At 53.9% G+C, this 18,931-nt stretch overlaps 1 protein-coding gene across 4 annotated transcripts; it reads left to right on the forward strand.

Moving 5' to 3' along the window:
• The first annotated feature begins 233 nt into the window (after positions 1–233).
• Positions 234–18,912, forward strand: HSF1 (heat shock transcription factor 1). 4 transcript variants are annotated; one of them, XM_065903533.1, is made up of 13 exons: positions 234–368; positions 13,903–14,011; positions 14,282–14,418; positions 14,653–14,777; positions 15,948–16,023; positions 16,090–16,151; positions 16,237–16,333; positions 16,408–16,544; positions 16,626–16,895; positions 17,892–17,997; positions 18,097–18,162; positions 18,251–18,320; positions 18,397–18,912. In XM_065903533.1, the coding sequence occupies exons 1-13, from the start codon at positions 252–254 to the stop codon at positions 18,600–18,602; spliced, it is 1,578 nt and encodes a 525-aa protein (XP_065759605.1). In that variant the 5' UTR covers positions 234–251; the 3' UTR covers positions 18,603–18,912. The 4 variants fall into 4 exon arrangements, with proteins under 4 accessions (XP_065759605.1, XP_065759607.1, XP_065759606.1 ...); XM_065903535.1 differs by having other exon boundaries at positions 18,405–18,912; XM_065903534.1 differs by having other exon boundaries at positions 18,275–18,320.
• The last annotated feature ends 19 nt before the right edge of the window (positions 18,913–18,931 follow it).

Below are 18,931 nucleotides of genomic sequence, written 5' to 3' on the forward strand. Positions count from 1 at the left end.
GGGTCAGAGGGCGAAGGGCGGGCCGAAATGGGCTGGGCCGGCACGCGCACGCGCGCTGTGGGGACGCGTGCGGGCGGCGCCGGCGGGAGCGCGCCCGTCGCAAGATGGCGGCGGCCATGCCAGGCCTCGGGGCCGTGTGTGCGCAGCGGGCGGCGGCAGCGCGGCCCAGGCAGCAGGCGCGGCGGCTGCGCTAGCCCGGCCCTCGGTTCCTCTTTGCGGTCGCTACCTCCTCCTCTCCCGCCTCGCCCGGTATGGATCTGCCCGTGGGCCCGGGCGCGGCGGGGCCCAGCAACGTCCCGGCCTTCCTGACCAAGCTGTGGACCCTCGTGAGTGACCCGGACACGGACGCGCTCATCTGCTGGAGCCCGGTGAGGGGCTGGGCGCGCCGGCCCGGGGCGTGTGGGGGAGGACAGCAGGGGGTTCGGGAAAGAGCGTCCGAGGCCTCCCCTCGGTGCGCGCTGCCCGGGTCTGAGCAGGAAGGGCCTCTCCTCATCGGTCTCTCGCCGAGTAACTGTGAGTCGACGGCGGAAGCGCGCCTGGCTTGAGGGCAGCGCCCAGTTTCGTAGCGAGCGTGGTGCCCAGGTGACCCCACAGCTTCTCAGATGAGTTACCAGGGTAGTGGGGTCGGCAGCTGTTGCGAGGAAATGAGGATTTGGCGCAGGTACTGGAGGGCGTTGCTATACTGGAAAAGGAAAGGGACCGAAAAACAAAGCAAAACGTCATAAAGTTGTGGTGGGTCTCGAACTCATGTCCGGATACCACAGCTGGGTTTCCCCAGAGTCACTTTGTTTTTCGTTCCTTTCGGGGCCTCTTTATCCACGCCCCTGCTTCCAGTTGCCTGGCAGCAGGCTCGTCTCCATAGTGTGACCCTGCAGGCCGGACAGCTCCCCCGCTTGCAGATGTAAAGCAGAGACTTATCTGGAGTTGCGGCTGAGAATCTGCGTCCGGGCTGTGACGTCGCGTCCGGGGAAGGCCGGAGCTATAGCTCCGTCCGGGCCCGCAGATGGGCGGCCTGGGCCGCCCTGGTTTGCGGAATCTCTGGGTGCCTCCGGACACACTTGCTCTCCTGAGGGCCCGGACGCTGGCTCTCCCAGACTCTCCTAAGTACTTCTCTTTCAAACTATTAAGCCCTTAGGAAGGAGGAGCAGTCTGAGCTGAGGCGAGCCCAGAGCGGGAGGCCAGGTCCTCTGGTTCCTGGGGTGTTTGCTGAAGCGGTGCCTCAAAGCGGGTAGAGAGTCAGGATCATACAGCGTCCTTGGAGGGGACACTTCGTATTGGTCCCAGTGACACACCTGTGTGCCACGCTCCATCCCTATTGCCTGCTTCTATAGCTGTGCACAGCGTTCCCCAAGAGGAGGCTGTGCTTCCTTCCCCACAGCTTGTCCTGTTACCACCATCCCCTTGTTCAAGGCCCTAAGCTTTGCTGACCCAAGGAAATGACCCCAGGTTTCTGTCTTTATTCTTTCTTTCTCTTCTTTTCCCTTCCTCTAAACTCCCAGGAAATACTCTTACCCAGTTTGGGGAGGTCCATCGGAGATCCTTTGGGATACTCTGAGCTTAATCTACTGGGATAATCGCCTCACCTCTTGATCTGCTCAATGTTTCTGCTTAAAGATTGTGTGGCAGCAGGCAAAGCCCTGCCAGCTAGCCCTCTAGGTCCCACTTCCTGTGTTCCGAGCAAGGCCTTAGAGCTGGAAAGCAGGATGGGTCAAGCCTGCCACAGCCTCGCACACAGTGGTTGCACCACCCACCAGCCCTGCTGGAACTTAAACTGGAGGGGGTGGGAGCAGCCGGCTGGAGCCCGTGCATTTGACCCCCCTCCCTCTGTCCTTAGGCCAGCCAGGATGCGTGGTGCAGGTCACAGCAGGCAGGGGACTGGTGCTGCCAGGTGGGACAGGAACTGAGCACTGGTTCAGCTGTGGAAGGAAGCCCTTTTCCAGACTGGGCAGGGGCTGTGAAGCTGCCTGGCCCTGAGAAAGGAGATCGCCCTCTGCCTGAGGCCTTCGCGATGCCCACACAAGCCCCAGGCCTCTGTCAGAAAGTCTGCTGGGGGAGAATTCTGCGGTCTTGAAGCCCAGAGTTGGCTTCTAGAGGCCTTGGAATGTTCTGGTGTCTGTTCTCTTGGTGCCTCCCCTCCGGCTAGAACTCTTTTCTCCCCATTCTGCCCCGAGGACCCTGTGTTTGGCCCCAGAGACATGGGAAAGGGAGTGAAGTGGGGGGCTTTCCAGCCCCAGCAGCGCTCTGCATCCTCTGCACAGTCTGAGGCCCTGCCCGGAGAGTCGTGTTGGTTTCCCCTTCCCTCCCAGACCCCCGGTCAGTTACCATGCTCAGTGTGGACCCACCACAGAATATAGGCCAGGGCTGCCCTTCAGACAGCCCTGCGGGACCGAAGGCCCCACAACCTTGGTAAGGAACCTGGTGAGTGTGGCAGCTGCATCCATGGGATGCTCCGTGAATCAGGCCTGTCTGGCCTCAAGACAGGGTTAAGAGTGGTAGGAGGGTGGGTGCATTGCTGAAGGAGGCTCTTCTTGTTAGGCTGTGGGCACCATGAGGCCCTAAGTGCATGGGCCTCCTCCTGGGAGCTGGGTGTCACCAAACCAAGCCCCATCCCAGGTGGCCAGTGTGAGCGCCTCAGTCAGAGGGTCACTGTGGAGACCCTGGCTGGCGAGCACCCTGCAGTCACGTTGCCAGCTCTCTGCGGGACTCCTCAAGGAGGGCCCCAGTCGCACCTGGCCACTCCGAGGTGGCTGAGGATCGTTCCCGGAGCTCCCACAACAGGCAGGTCGCTCCTCCCCTCAGCTGGGAGCCAGGCGGGCCCCAGCAGGCCCTCTGCCCTGCCCTTGGGGGTTGGCAGTGGCTGAGAAAGGCTGGAGGAGTGCCCAGCATGCAGCACAGGCTGCAAGGGGCTCTGGGGCATTGGAGGCTCCTGCTGCCCCCTGAACTTGCCACCCAGGACCCAGCCAGCCCTGTCTAGCACTCCACATAGCAGGAGGCCCAGCCCCGGGGCATCAGTTCACCTCCTCCCACAGCACCACGCAGAGGTGACAGCTGGCCTTTTACAGACACGGGAACTAAGTCACAGAGACACTAGGAAACAGATGAAAAGCAGGAGGACAGCTGAGTTGGACCTGGAGTCACGGTCTCGCTGGTGTACAGCTGTGGCTCACGCCTGCCCTCACTGCGTGCTGTGTCTCCTGGGTGGAGGGCAGCACGAGGCCCACGCCGTGGGGTCCCGGCTCTGGTCCCACCCCACCTGCTTTCTTAGCTAGACCCCTGCCGTACTTGGAATGATCAGCACTCAGGTCTTCATAGAATTGTATTGAGTTTTCACATGAGAGTCTCCGTTTCCCCTTCCGTAGAGGTACATAGATATATACATGGACAGACAGAAACAGACAAGCCAGGCAGAGATCTATACAGGATGGGCTCCCTGTCTGTCCATCCTGCCGAGGTGGGCGGGGGTTGAGGAGGGGCACAGAATCTCCGAAGGGGCTGGAGGGAGGTAGGTGGACACAGCAGACATGAGCCCGCCTGGCTCCACAGGCCGTATGTGCTCAGAGTTCTTTGTTAAAGGAGAAGCAGGGATGGTGGGGGTCCACAGGACCCACCCTGGGAGGAGCAGTCAGCCCTACAGGGTGTCACAGGCTAGGGACCTGTGTCTGCACCTCTGGCTGCAGGGTTTCCTGACCCGGGAGCGCTGGCAGCTGCCCCAGAGCCCCTGCCCCTGGGCCCGGCGGTGACTGAGTCAGCAGAGGTCCCTGCGTTCAACTGGGCCTGGAGACCTGAGTGTGGTGCGGCAGCTGGAGAGCTTGAGCCTGAGCACAAGTAGGACAGGGACGTGAGGGTGTGTGAGCAGGCGCCTTCTTGGCTGAGGAGAGGACGGGCTGGCACGGGCACCAAGAGCTGCTCTGAGCTGCGTCCACACAGTGCTGGTGTTCTCACCGCCCGTGGGTGCCCGCTGCATGCCCGCTACTCCCAGAACATGTCGCGCAGACTCGTCCCTTTGGCTGGAGGACTAAGACGGGCCTTCTGTTCTGGAGAGACTCTTAACAAGTGCAGGTGGGCCACTGTGGAGTCACTGTGGTGCTGTCGAGCCCTTGGAGAACCTGCTCACAGACAGAGACCCTCCCTTTATAAAGATCTGCACGTGTGCAGAACTTTGTATACGTTTCAGGGTGTTCACAGTTCTGTAGGAAACAGGGCCACAGGCTCCAAATTTATAGCAAGACTGGATATTCTCTAAGCCCTGCATTTCAGGGGCAAAGGTGTTGCTCACCAGCTAGCAGCTGGGCATCGGCTTCTCCCTTCCCCTGCCGTATGTCCCATCACTAGACCCTCTTGTGTCCAAGGGTAAGGCAAGACCTTCTGCAGGATTGAAATGGGGTCAGCAGAGAAGGAGGGGCCTTGAACTCCTGAGGCAGGAGGGAAGAGGCGTTGGGTACTGTGGGGGACTCACCAGCAGGCCTCCCAGGCTTCTAATAGCCCTTAAGGTTGGGCTGGCAGGACACACCCAATATGGACTCGCCCTCCAACAGTGTTCAGGTCTGTTACACAAAAGGATGAGTGAGCCCTCGCTCCAGGTGCCCAGGCTTTCTGTCGAGGCAGTGTTCAAACCCTGAGAGCCTGGCCTTTGGTGAAGCTGAGGCAGCCAGCTGAGGCAGCTGATACGAGCGAGGAGGAGCTCTGCGAGAGGCCCTGCGGGTCTCAGCTGAATGCTGCTTCACCCGCCGGTGGTGAGAGACCTGGGCAACTGCCCGAGAACCTTCCAGGAAAAGAACAGCTACTGGGAGCTGTGCGCTGGTCACCCCTGGCCCACCCGGGACCAGCTGAGCCATTCTAGTCCTCGCAGCTGGGGCAGAGAGTCTGCTCTGAGCGTAGAGCCTGCCCAGTGCCTCAGAACAGTCGAGGCTTGAGGGTGCAGCTGGAGTTGCCCCGACGCGATGTGAACGAACTTAAAGACAAGCCTGAAAGGATCAGGCTGATCCCTTCCTTCAGAACTGAGGGCACCCTTGAAAGGAGGACGACTGAACTCAGACACAGTGTAGTAACATTCCTCTTGTCTGGGATCCAGTTGAAACTAATAATGGGCCACTTGGCAGGAGAATGTCACTCGTAACAAAGAAGTTACAGTACCAGACCCAGATGTGATGGAACTGACTAGCAGGAAAGTTAAAACAGTTATTAAAATGCTCTGTGTGCTCAAGAATGTAGAGTGAAAACCTTAAGACCAAGAAGTAGAAGATACAAGAAGGAAGGAGAACGAGCAGAATGTCTCTGGAACAAGTGTCTGCTGCAGAAGAATTGCCACCGGTTACCTCTGTGTTCACTCCCCCTTCAAAGAGGTGACCTGTAACCCCAGTGTTTGCTGGGGGCTGCCTTCCTGCCGAGAAGTCCTGTGGGGTGGGGGGCTGCACAGTGGAGGTGCGGGACAGGCAGGCCTCCGCCAGCAGTGATGAGTCACGTTGATGGGTGTGCCCTGCCGTGTCGTGATGGGCCGGGCACACCACCTCTGTGGTCTTCCTCTCCAGAAACTTATGTAACCTTAACTCATCATGAGAGGAAAACATCAGACAGATCCAAATTGAGCAGCCTTCTACACAGTACCAGCCCAGTCCTCAAAATCATCAAGGTCATCAGAAACCAGGGAAGTCTTGAGAGATTCTTAGTCAAGCATGATGTAAGCAGACATGAATGTAATGTACTGTCTTGGATGATGTCCTGGAACAGTTCAGTAAAAAGTAAGGAAATCTGAGAAAAATGAGGGCTATGGTTAAGGATGAAGCATATCGCTATGACGTTTGGGGCAAATGCACTAGTGTAGGCTGTTAATAACAGGGAGAGCAGGTGTGGGACATATAGGAACTCTACTGTCTTAGCTTTTCAGTAAATCTAACATTCTAACATACAAAGCTTGTTTTTATTAAGTCATTGAAGGGGATTAAACACCAGATGAGAAACTACAGAAGAAAAGATCACTGAACACTACGCTAGCAAACTATCCACAGTGATCGCAGAGAGGAAGAAAGACTGAGGAAAAAAGTGAGCAGAGCCTTACAGGGTTAATACCACATGGGCTGACACACAGTTTAAGTTCCAGAGTAAAGAATGGAGGAAGATTTTGGAAATAACTGGCTTATTTCTTTCTTTCTTTTTAGAAAAAGCTAGACTTTTTCCCGAATTTTTTTTTTTTTTTTTGAAAACTGTAAACCCACAGATCCAAGAACTGCATTGACTCCCAAAGAAGATAAAAACAAAATATACCAATGCATGTCACTATCAAAGTGTTGAAAACCAGTGTTGGAGAGAAAATCTTAAAAGCAGCATAGAAAAGAAAGGAAATTGCATGTGAAAGAACAGGACAAGAATGAGACTGACTTCCTGGCAGAGCAGGCATGAGGCCTGGGCTGGAAGGGACCTTGTAAGCGGAAGTCTAGTCAACACTCAAAACCTGGTGTAACTCACCACATTGACAGTTTTCTCAGTGGAGGCAGAAGAAGCATAATGGTGTATTGGGTGCCCTGGTCAGGCAATATGGCAAATACATAAAAGACATCAAGATTGGAAAGTAAGAATTAAAACTATATTCATAGAAAACATTATTATTTACTTAGAAAATACAAAAAAAAATCTACAAAAACGTTATTAAAGCTAATGAGTGAATTTAGTGAGGTCACAGGATTCAACACCAGTATACAGAAATTAATTCTGATTCCACATACTAGTAACGAGCTGTTGACAATGGAAATACAGTACTCTAAACACTACAGAATATGTACTGGTTATATTATCTATAGCTGTGTAACCAGGCACCTCCAAACTAACTGACTGCCTAAAACAGCTGAGGCTCAGTGGCACCTGCCCACGCCATCATGACTCGTGAGAGGGCAGCCTCCATAGGAGTCTTGCTTGCTTCCTCATCTTCCATCTGAGGATCTCCATCTGCTGTGCCAACATTCCCCATCCGTCCACCAAACGCTTCCTGTCTGAAAGATCCACCTAAAGTTATGCCAAAAGGGAAATAAGAACTGCTTCTAAGCTTCCACATGAAAGTTAAAAGAGCAGAGTAAAACCAAAGCAGGCAGAAGGAAGAGAGAAACCAATGAAACTGAAAAGAATGAAACATGATAAATGAATTCAATAGCTGAATCTTGAAAAGGTTGGTAACTTGTAGCATGACAGAGAAGAAGAGAGGTAAATTCCTAATATGATGGCCATCAGAGGGTATGTCACAACAGACACCACAGGCAGTAAGAGGGTAATAAGGAACTGCAACAGACAACTCTGTGCATGTAAATTTAATAAAATGAACCAATTCTTTGAAAAGCACAAACTGTCAAAACTCACCCAGAGTGAGTCAGATAACTATTAGTAGTCTTGAGTCTATTAAAGAAATAGAATTCCTAGAATTATGAACCTTTCTAAAAAATCTTCAGATCAAAATGACTAGAATGAAACTCCCAAGAAAATTACAGACCAATATCCTTCATAATGTTTATAAAAATTTCAATTCAGTCACTCAGTTCAGTTCATGTCAATCACTCAGTCATGTCTGACTCTGTGATCCCATGAACTGCAGCATGCCAGGCTTCCCTGTCCATTTTCGGAGCTTGCTCAAACTCCTGTCCATCAAGTCGGTGATGCCATCCAATTATCTCATCCTCTGTTGTCCCCTTCTCCTGCCTTCAATCTTTTCCGGAATCAGGGTCTTTTCCAATGAGTCAGTTCCTCGCATCAGGTGGCCAAAATATTGGAGTTTCAGCTTCAGCATCAGTCCTTTCAATGAATATTCAGGACTGATTTCCTTTAGGAATGGCTGGTTGGATCTTGCAGTCCAAGGGACTCTCAAGAGTCTTCTCCAATACCACAGTTCAAAAGCATCAATTCTTCCACGCTCAGCTTTCTTTATGGTCCAACTCACATCGATACGTGAATGTGACTACTGAAGAAACCATAGCTTTGACTAGACGGACCTTTGATGGCAAAGTAATGTCTCTGCTTTTTAATACGCTGTCTCGGTTGGTCATAACTTTTCTTCCAAGGAGCAAGCGTCTTTTAATTTCATGGCTGCAGTCACCATCTGCAGTGATTTTGGAACCCAAGAATATAAAGTCTGTCACTGTTACCATTGTTTCCCCATCTATTTGCTGTGAACTGATGGGACCGGATGCCATGATCTTAAGTTTTTTGAATGTTGAATTTTAAGCCAGCTTTTTCACTCTCCTCTTTCACTTTCATCAAGAGGCTCTTTAGTTCCTCCTCGCTTTCTGCCATAAGGGTAGTGTCATCTGCATATCTGAGGTTATTGATATTTCTCCCAGCAATCTTGATTCCAGCTTGTGCTTCATCTAGCCTGGCATTTTGCATGATGTACTCTGCATAGAAGTTAAATAATCAGAGTGACAGTATACAGTCTTGACATACTTCTTTCCCAATTTGGAACCAGTTTGTTGTTCCATGTCTGGTTCCTGCTGTTGCTTCTTGACCTGTATACAGATTTCTCAGGAGGCAGGTCAGGTGGTCTTGTATTCCCATCTCTTTAATAATTTTCCAGTTTGTTTGGATCCACACAGTCAAAGGCTTAGCCTAGTCAGTGAAGCAGAAGTAGATGTTTTTCTGGAATTCTCTTGCTTTTTCTGTGATCCAACAGATGTTGACAATTTGATCTCTGGATCCCCTGCCTTTTCTAAATGCAGCTTGAACATCTGGAAGTGCTTGATTCACATATTATTGAACTTAGCTTGAAGAATTTTGAGCATTCCTTTGCTAGCGTGCGAGATGAGTGCAATTGTGTGGTAGTTTAAACATTCTTTGACATTGCCTTTCTTTGGGATTGGGATGAAAGGCAGGACTTTTCCAGTCCTATGGCCACTACTGATTTTCCAAATTTGCTGGCATATTGAGTGCAGCACTTTCACAGCATCATCTTTTAGGATTTGAAATAACTCAACTGGAATTCTATCCCCACTGGCTTTGTTCATAATGATGCTTCCTAATGCCCATTTGACTTCACATTCCAGGATGTCTGGCTCTAGGTGAGTGATCACACCATCGTGATTATCCTTTTTGTATAGTTCTTCTGTGAATTCTTGCCACCTCTTCTTAATATCTTCTGTTTCTGTTAGGTCCATACCATTTCTGTTCTTTATTGTTCCCATCTTTGCATGAAATGTTCCCTTGGTATCTCTTAATTTTCTTGAAGAGATTTCTTAGTCTTTACCATTCTGTTGTTTTCCTCTATTTCTTTGCATTGTCACTGAGGAAGGGTTTCTCATCTCTCCTTGCTGTTCTTTGGAACTCTGCATTCAGATGGGTATATCTTTCCTTTTCTCCTTTGCCTTTTACTTTTCTTTTCTCAGCTATTTGTAAGGCCTCCTCAGGCAACCATCTTGCCTTTTTGCATTTCTTTTTCTTGGGGATGGTCTTGATCACTGCTTCTGTACAATATCACGAAACTGTCCACAGTTCCTCAGGCACTCTGTTTGTCAAATCTGATCTCTTGAAGTTATTTGTCCCTTCCACTGTATAATCTTAAGGGATTTGATTTAAGTCATATCTGAATGGTCTAGTGGTTTTTCCGACTTTCTTCAATTTAAGTCTGAATCTTGCAACAAGCAGTTCATGATCTGAGCCACAGTCAGCAAAACCACAGTCAGCTCCCAGTCTTGTTTTTGCTGACTGTATAGAGCCTCTCCATCTTTGGCTGCAAAGAATATAATCAACCTGATTTCGATATTGACCGTCTGGTGATGTCCATGTGTAGAGTCATATCTTGTGTTGTTGGGAGAGGGTGTTTGCTATGACCAGTGAGTTTTTTTGGCAAAACTCTGTTAGCCTTTGCCCTGCTTCATTCTGTACTCCAGGGCCAAACTTGCCTGTTACTCCAGGTATCTCTTGACTTCCTACTTTTGCATTCCAATCCCCTGTGATGAAAAGGACATCTTTTTTTGGTGTTAGTCCTAAAAGGTCTTGTAGGTCACACAGAACTGTTCACCTTCAGCCTCTTTGGCATTAGTGGCTGGGGCATAGACTTGGATTACTGTAGTATTGAATGGTTTGCCTTGAAAAGGAACAGACATCATTCTGTCATTTTTGAGATTGCACCCAATACTGCATTTCAGACTCTTATTGACTATGAGGGCTGCTCCATTTCTTCTAAGGGATTTCTCCCCACAGTAGTAGATATGATGGTCATCTGAATTAAATTCTCCCATTCCAGTCCATTTTAGTTCACTGATTCCTAAAATGTCAATGTTCACTCTTGCCATCTCCTGTTTGACCACTTCCAATTTACCTTGATTCATGGACCTAACATTCCAGGTTCCTGTGCAATATTGTTCTTTACAACATCGGACTTTACTTCCATCACCAGTCACGTCCACAACTGGGCGTTGTTTTCGCTTTGGCTCCATCTCTTCATTCTCTGAAGTTATTTCTCCACTCCTCCAGCAGCATATTGGGCACCTTCCAACATGGGGAGTTCATCTTTCAGTGTCATATCTTTTTGTCTTTTTGTACTGTTCATAGGGTTCTCAAAGCCAGAATAAAACTTTAGCAAATCAAATTTGGCAGTACATAAAAAGACTAATGTCACAACAAATGGGATTTACCTCAGGAATGTATGGATGGTTCAGGATTTTTAAATCAATATAACCCAGCATGTTAACTATCTAAAGAAAAACCACAGAATCATATTATTTGTTTCAGAAAAAGCATTTGACAAAATTTGATGTTCGTGATAGTAAAGAAAAAAAAAATCAGGAAACTAGGAATAGCAGGGACCTTCTTCAGCCTGATACAAAAACAAAAATTGTACACCTAATATCATACTTACTGGTAAGCTCCTGAATGCTTTCCCCATAAGATCAGAACAAGGTATAAAATCTGTTTTCACCAGTGCTAGCTGATTTTGTACTGGAAGTCCTACCCAGTAGCTTAAGACAAGAAAAAGAAATTAAGGCTAACTGGGGTGAGGGTGATTGAAGCCCCAGTATTCTGAGCCTGCCATGCCTGGGTAGAGACTCCATTCTGTAAATGGGGGCAGAATGGAGAAGGGGACCCTCAACCCTTGAGTTGGTCAAAATGAGAGATGGTGGTGGCCTGCCCCCTCACCCTCTCAGGAGGATACAGAAAGTGCTGATTATGAACTGAGGGGTGAGAAATCCCCACCTTCTAGGCCAGAGCCCCCCAGAGTGTGCCATCAATCCAGGAGAACTCTGTGAGGAAGAGGAGGAAGCAGGTTGTGGCCAAAAATGCCATAGTTCACTGTTTCTGTTGAGTTTTAGACTTTCTTGAATAAGTGTTTCTTCATTTGTTATATGCCTTCAGGACAATCTCCAGAGACTTTAGGTGATCTAAGCTTTGTTTATCCTGAGAGTGGTTCACAGGATCTCCTTTGCTGCCTTCCCAGGCATCTTTGGAGGATAGTTTTGCTGGATATAGAATTCTTGGCTGAAAGAAAAAGGCTTTTTTCTTTCAGCGCTTTTGGTATGCCATCCCACTGGCTTCTGGCCTGCATGCTTTCTCATGACAAATGAGCTGCTATTCAGTTCAGTTCAGTCGCTCAGTCGTGTCTGACTCTTTGTGACTCCATGGAGTGCACACAGCAGGCCTCCCTGTCCATCAGTAACTCCTGGAGCTTGCCTAAACTCATGTCCATCAAGTCGGTGATGCCATCCAACCATCTCATCCTCTGTCATCCCCTTCTCCTTCTGTCTTTCCCAGCATCAGGGTCTTTTCTAATGAGTCAGTTCTTTTGCATCAGGTGACCACGGTAATGGAACTTCAGCTTCAGTATCAGTCACTCCAGTGAATATTCAGGAGCTGGTATTAGGGATTCCTTATGTGTGATGAGTTGGTTCTAACTGCTCTAAAGAGTTTTCCTTGGTCTTTTGATTATGGCTGGCTAGATGTGAATCTCTGTGAGTTTATCCTTCTTGGAATTTGTTTACCTTCTCAGATATTTTTCATCAAATTTGGGGAGTTTGGGGTCATTATCTCTGTAGATATTCTTTCTGCCCCTCTCCTTTATGTGTGTGTTGGTCTCTGCTGGTGTCCCGTGTGTCACTCTCTTCATTCATTTCTCTTTCCGTTCCTCAGTCAGGAAATGTCAGTTGACGATACTCCTTCACCTTTGCTGGTTCCACCTTATTCCTGCTCAGATCTACTCTTGAGCCCCTCAGGGAATTTTAAATCCGATTTGTTACACTTTTCAACTCCAGGACTTTCATATTTGTAACTTCTGTCTTTATTGTTATGCTTTCTTCTAAGAGGTATCATTCTTATGCTTTTTTTATTTCTTTAGATGCCATTTTATTTTGTTCTTTGAACATATTTCGAATACTTGAATTTAAAGCCTTCATCTAGTAAGTCCAACCTCTGAGCCTCTTTGGGGACGGTTTCTTTTGGCTGCTCGTTTCCCAGTGTGTGGATCATACCTTGTTTCTTTGCGTGTCTCATAATTTTTTTTGAAAGTTAGGTTTTCCATTAATATAATACGGCATCTGTTAAACTCAATATCATATTTTCCCCGCCCACCAGGATTTGTTGCAGTTTCTGTTGTTGCTGTTTGTTTGGTGGCTTTTCTGAATTAATTGTAGGCAGTTTGTGTTCTTTGCTGTGTGTGATCACTGAGGGGCAGTGAGGGGGGAGCAGAAGTGTTCCTTAATGCCTGGAACCAGTAAATCTCCCAGTCTCTGTGGCAAACTCTGTGTGCTGGGTGTGCCTTCAACTCCCAGCCACATCGTTGGCATCCTGACTTTCTCCTCAGCTTCCTGCTTACACAGAGCCTTCTTGGACCTCTCCCGGACATGCACACAGCTGTACACGCACGTGTGACTTCTGGATCCCAGGAATATTCTGGAGCTTTTCAGAGCTCTTCTTGATATCTCGTTCCTTAGCTCTTTTACGTTTCCTGGCTGGCCAGTTTTCTCCATTTGTGGTCCACTGTGTTCGGCCTGATGAGTAGGTTTGTTTTTTTTTTTCGTCATGAGTTTAAAATTGCCTCTCGATGCTTTCAGCAAACATCTCTAGGGAAAAGACTTTTTCTGCTGAGAGCTTCAGCATAAAAGGTCAGATCAAAAACAGCCTTGGAGGTCAAGCCTTTCAGGGAGACACTGCGGGCCTTGAATGAGCCCCAGCCCCATGGCTGCCAGAACGTTTGTTCCACCATGATTTGAGCTGTTGGCTTTCTCAGGTACAGGAGAAGAGGTAGGGACATGGCAAGTTAGAATGCCACAGTTTTCGGATCTTACTGAGATTCAACCATTTCTTGAATAAATTCTCCTCATGGGTCATTTTCAGAGTTCTGAAGAAGTTGACTCTTAACAGTTTTTGCTGATGTTCTTATTGTGTCTGTGGAGGAGAAAAGCTGTGGGAGGTCCCTTTTCCACCCTTCCTCTCAGCTCACACACTTCCATTGTGTCTTTCACGCACGTTCATGTTGACACCACAGGGCCCTTCCTGCTGCCCCCCAGCCCTATCCCGCACCCCAGCGGGGCCTGTGCCCAGCCCGCCCAGCCTCGGCCCGCCCGGGAGCTTCTGGACCAAGGTCTGGACACGTGGAAGAGCAGCGTAGCAGTTTTTTCATCTTGTTCTCATCTCTGTTCCCAGAAGAACCACAAAGCTTCAGTTCTGAGTACGATTGTGTTGTCTTCCTCCTGAGGACCTGAAATTAGGTGCCGTCTCCTTGGCTGCCTCCGTTTGGGGTCTTAGCCATTTGTAGGGTAAAACTGCGGATTAGAGCTGACATGGGGCCCTCAGGGAAGGGCCTGCAGTGCTGAGGTGTGACCCGGCAGGCCTCCGTCAGGAATGTGGGGTTCAAGGTGAAAACTCATTCACCCAGTCCAGGGTGGGGGTGCAGCCCCTGCATGGAGAGGCTGTGGTGACCCCCACGTCTCCCGGCAGAGCGGGAACAGCTTCCACGTGCTGGACCAGGGCCAGTTTGCCAAGGAGGTGCTGCCCAAGTACTTCAAGCACAGCAACATGGCTAGCTTCGTGCGGCAGCTCAACATGTGTGAGTGTACTGCCTTGGCCCTGGATACAGCCCCACGCGGCCCAGAGCCCACGCAGCTGAAGGGGAAGGGGTGTCTCAGGGAGTCTCCCTGAGACTAAGACCACCCAGCCACTGCAGGCAGGGCTTCTGGGAGGGCAGTGCTGGGCATTCCCTGAGCCAGGCCCCACCCGCTGGGGCCTCCCTCCGTCCTCCCTGGGGCAGGGGCCTTCCTGGAGAGAGGGGTAAGACCCCAGCCCTGAGGCAGTGCTGCTCCAACCCCGTTGTACACAGATGGCTTCCGGAAGGTGGTTCACATTGAGCAGGGTGGCCTGGTCAAGCCGGAGAGGGACGACACAGAGTTCCAGCACCCGTGCTTCCTGCGAGGCCAGGAGCAGCTCCTCGAGAACATCAAGAGGAAAGTGACCAGCGTGAGTAGCTGTTCTCCCCCATGGTCTCGGCTCTCCGCCCAGGCCACCGGCAAAAGCAGCGTCCACTTGCTGGCCTGGCCTGGCCTGGGTGTGCCAAGCCTGCTTCCTGCCAGCCGCTCATCCCCCATCGGCCACCCCAGCGAAGGCCCCTCCATCCCAGCAGCCCCTCGGCCCTTTCTGCTGTATCCCGCCCCGCCCCCAGGCCATCTCAGTGACTGCTCCCCCGGGACGCAGGTGTCCACCCTGCGGAGCGAGGACATAAAGATTCGCCAGGACAGCGTCACCAAGCTGCTGACCGATGTGCAGCTGATGAAGGGGAAGCAGGAGAGCATGGACTCCAAGCTGCTGGCCATGAAGCAGTAGGTTCTGGGACGCCATGAGAGCAGGATGCGACTCCTCTGGGATGGTGGGGTTACCGTGGTGGGTCCAGCCTGGGGGCAGCCTAAAGCTGGTTCTGTCATGACCAGACCTTCCTCAGGGAAAGGTTTCCAGAAAGAACTTCTGCTGAGCGATGGTGGGGGAGGTGGCAGTGTGAGAGGCCCTCCTGTGCAGTGACATGGGGGAGGCGGTGCTGGCGAGGCTGCTCCCCAGCCCTGGTCCCGCGGGCTCCGGGCCTTCCACTTGGGCCAGGGCCACGTCTGGACTTGCATGGCCTCCCAGCCCTTGCCGGGCTGGACTTGCCGGCTGGACCTTGCCTGGGAGGCAGGGTCAGGTGCGGTCCCATGGCAGCCCGCAGAGCTGGGCCCTCGGGCCCCTCACTCTGCCCGCACATGCGCCTGGCAGCAGTCAGCGTGTGTCACCTCTCATCAGGCCTGGCGCAGGAGGCACTGCGGGTTCTTTCTGGACAACCCCCCCCCCCCCCCCCCGCCCGGGGCACATCTGGTCACCACAGAACTGGTTTTAGGCACCCCTCCCCACCGCCAGGACCCCCATAGTGGCCAGTTTAGACCCCCTCCTGTGTAAGTGGGGCCCTCAAGCACCCCAGCCCAGGGTGGCCTCAAAGCCACTCAGGGCAGGCCGTCACACCCCTAGACCATGGAGGAGGCTCCTAGCCCCTACCTAACTACTCATGTCAGACAGAGCCCAATAGGAGCACTTGGCTGGCTGATACCCAGAGGTGGGATCAGGTGGCCTTGGCCTCCAGGACAGGGACACCTCTTAGAGTGAGCGTAGGAGGGTCTGCCGCCTGTCAAGAAGACACACTGGTGCTGAGCAGGGCGTGGGCCGCAGTGGTGGCCCTTTGTGCTCTTTAAGGGCCACTTCTGACCCCCTAAAGCACAGGAGAACCCCCACTCAGTCCTGTGACCTGAGAGCTGCACTGCCTCCATCCTCTGGACCCCCATCCTCGGTCCAGGTAGAGAGCCCAGAGGCTCTGCCATCTTGACCATGACCAAGAGGGCCCTGGGGTCTCCGTCTGGACCCTGGCCCGTGTTCGGCAGCGGGCAGGGATGGGCCAGCGGGTGGGCGCGTGGTGGAGTGGGATGTCCCAGGGCTCCTGCCGCCTGCTGACCACGCCCGGTCTGCTGCAGCGAGAACGAGGCACTGTGGCGAGAGGTGGCCAGCCTGAGGCAGAAGCATGCCCAGCAACAGAAAGTCGTCAACAAGGTGCGTGCCGGGCCGGCGGGGAGGGGGGCCCTATCCGCACGGGGCTGACCACCTCTCCCCCTGCAGCTCATCCAGTTCCTCATCTCGCTGGTGCAGTCAAACCGGATCCTAGGGGTGAAGAGAAAGATGTGAGGCACGGGGCACACCCGTCTCCCGTGGGCCGCGACCCGGGGCCGCGAGGCCGGGCCGCCGCTCACCCACCCCTCCCCACAGCCCCCTGATGCTGAACGACGGCGGCCCTGCGCACCCCATGCCCAAGTATGGCCGGCAGTACTCGCTGGAGCACATCCACGGCCCGGGCCCCTACCCGGTGAGCTGCGGGCGCCCGGGGCGGGGGCGGGGGCACAGCTCCCACCACGCGTGCTCACCTCCCTTCGGTGGCAGGCCCCCTCTCCAGCCTACAGCGGCTCCAGCCTCTACTCGCCAGACGCTGTCACCAGCTCCGGACCCATCATCTCCGACATCACCGAACTGGCCCCAAGCAGCCCTGTGGCCTCTGCGGGCAGGAGTGTAGACGAGAGGTGCGGCCCAGCGCCTTCCCCGCAGGCAGGGGCGGGTGGGGCCGGCAGAGGCGCTCGCTGACGCCTGTGCCCCACGGGCAGGTCCCTGTCCAGCAGCCCCCTGGTTCGCGTCAAGGAGGAGCCCCCAAGCCCGCCACAGAGCCCCCGGGCAGAGGATGCCAGCCCTGGCCGACCGTCCTCCATGGTGGAGACGCCCCTGTCCCCGACCACCCTCATTGACTCCATCCTCCGGGAGAGTGAGCCCACGCCCGCTGTTTCCACCACACCCATCGCGGACACTGGGGGCCGCCCCCCCTCACCCCTGCCCGCCTCGGCCCCCGAGAAGTGCCTCAGCGTTGCCTGCCTGGACAAGTGAGTGCCTTCCACGCGCCCTGCGGTCTCTGGAAGCAGGAGCCTCCGACAAAGACAGTGCAGGGCTGGACACACGTGGCCCTCAGGCCTTCAGCACAGGATTTGCCGGGGGGGGGGCTGGCCGACCTGGCCCAGGACACGGAGCTGGGGAGGGAGACATACCAGTCTTGGGGTCCCTCAGTCCCTGCGCCACGGGAGCCAGGCGCGTGGCAGGCACACCTGCCCCCTGAGCCGCCCTCCCCAGGCCGCCTGGTCTGTCTGTCCTGCCACCCCAGAGGTGGGCGAGCAGGGTGGGGGCTTGGAGTCCGCCTGGCCTCCACCAGCAGTGGGGGGCTCTTGTCTTTCTATCTTGCAGTTTGGCTCGCACTCCAAAGATGTCTGGGGTCGCCCGCCTCTTCCCCTGCCCCTCCTCCTTTCTGCATGGCCGAGTCCAGCCAGGGTTAGCGCTGTCCCAGTGGGGAGGGAGGAGGGCTCCGCCAGAGCTCGGGCCCCTCCCCAGCATCGGAGCAGACCCCCACCTGGCCTGCTGAACAGGCTCCCCCCAGCTCTGGGGCCCGAGGTAGCACCCGAGTTGCTGACTGGCCTCCTTGCAGGGGCAGGCCCAGTCTCCCTCCTGGAGCATGCCAGGGGAGGCTGACCCAGCCTGACCGAGCACAGGTCCACCCTCCTGCTGTCCTCCAGTGCAAAGGGCAGGCCTCACTGAACCTGAAAAGCTGGGGCCCCAGTCCTTCTGAGCACTGAACTTCTCAGCCCCCTGCCGTCTTGGCCAGTCCAGCCTGACGTGCTGCCAGAGGCCTTACGGGGCCTTGTGGTAATGGGGGAGCCTGACCCACCACCCTGGTGGCCAAGTGTCCCAGCCCCACTGGGCCCAGGGCCCCACCTCAGGGCCTCCTGTGAGCCTGCACAGGGCAGGCTGGCAGCAGGGCGCGCGGACCAGCAGGACTGCACCTAGGGGTGCCTGGACGCCACGTCACCCGTTCTCCTCCCTCTGGCCAGGACCGAGCTCAGCGACCACCTGGACGCCATGGACTCCAACCTGGACAACCTGCAGACCATGCTGACAAGCCACGGCTTCAGCGTGGACACCAGCACCCTGCTGGACGTGAGTCCCAGCCCTGCCCACCCTGCGCCCAGCCCTGCCCACCCTGCGTCCAGCCCACCCCGCTTGTAGGGCAGTCTGACCACCCCCGCTTCCCTGCAGCTGTTCAGCCCCTCGGTGACGGTGCCTGACATGAGCCTGCCCGACCTGGACAGCAGCCTGGCCAGTGTGCGTAGGCGGGGCGGGTGGGGTGGGTGGGGCAGGGGGTGGGGCTGCGGGGGAGCTTTCACTGTGCTCCCTATTGCTGCCCTGGCAGATCCAGGAGCTCCTCTCTCCCCAGGAGCCTCCCAGACCTCTGGAGGCAGAGAAAAGCAGCCCAGACTCAGGTGAGCTGAGCCCCCCGCCGCGCCCCCCCTCCGGCACCCCGGCACCACTGGCACCCTGACCCAGTCCCACTCCTAGGGAAGCAGCTGGTGCACTACACCGCCCAGCCCCTGCTGCTGCTGGACCCGGGCTCCGTGGACGTGGGGAGCAGCGACCTGCCGGTGCTCTTCGAGCTGGGGGAGGGCTCCTACTTCTCCGAGGGAGACGACTACGCAGATGACCCCACCATCTCCCTGCTGACGGGCTCAGAGCCCCCCAAAGCCAAGGACCCCACTGTCTCCTAGAAGCCCCAGGAGGAGAGCCAGCCTTGGGCAGGGCTGCTGTCGGGGAGCCTGGTCCCCTGGCTGGCAGGGGGGTGGGGGCAGGGGGCGGCGCTCGGCCCCCGGCCAGCACTGAGGGCCTAGCCCTGTGAGCCACGGCTTCCCTGGGCTTCACGACCACACTCAGACTGACCAGGACGCAGGTGTTCATAGAATTGTATTTTGGATTTTTACACAAGAGTCCCCCTTTCCCCTTCCATAGAGATATACAGATATATACGTGGACGGACAGACTGATGAGCCAGGCAGAGATTTATAAACAACAAGCTCTGTGTGTGGTCTCCCTGTCTGTT

This window comes from Muntiacus reevesi, chromosome 12 (genome assembly GCF_963930625.1).
Source record: "Muntiacus reevesi chromosome 12, mMunRee1.1, whole genome shotgun sequence".
In the NCBI taxonomy this organism is placed as follows: Eukaryota; Metazoa; Chordata; class Mammalia; order Artiodactyla; family Cervidae; genus Muntiacus; species Muntiacus reevesi.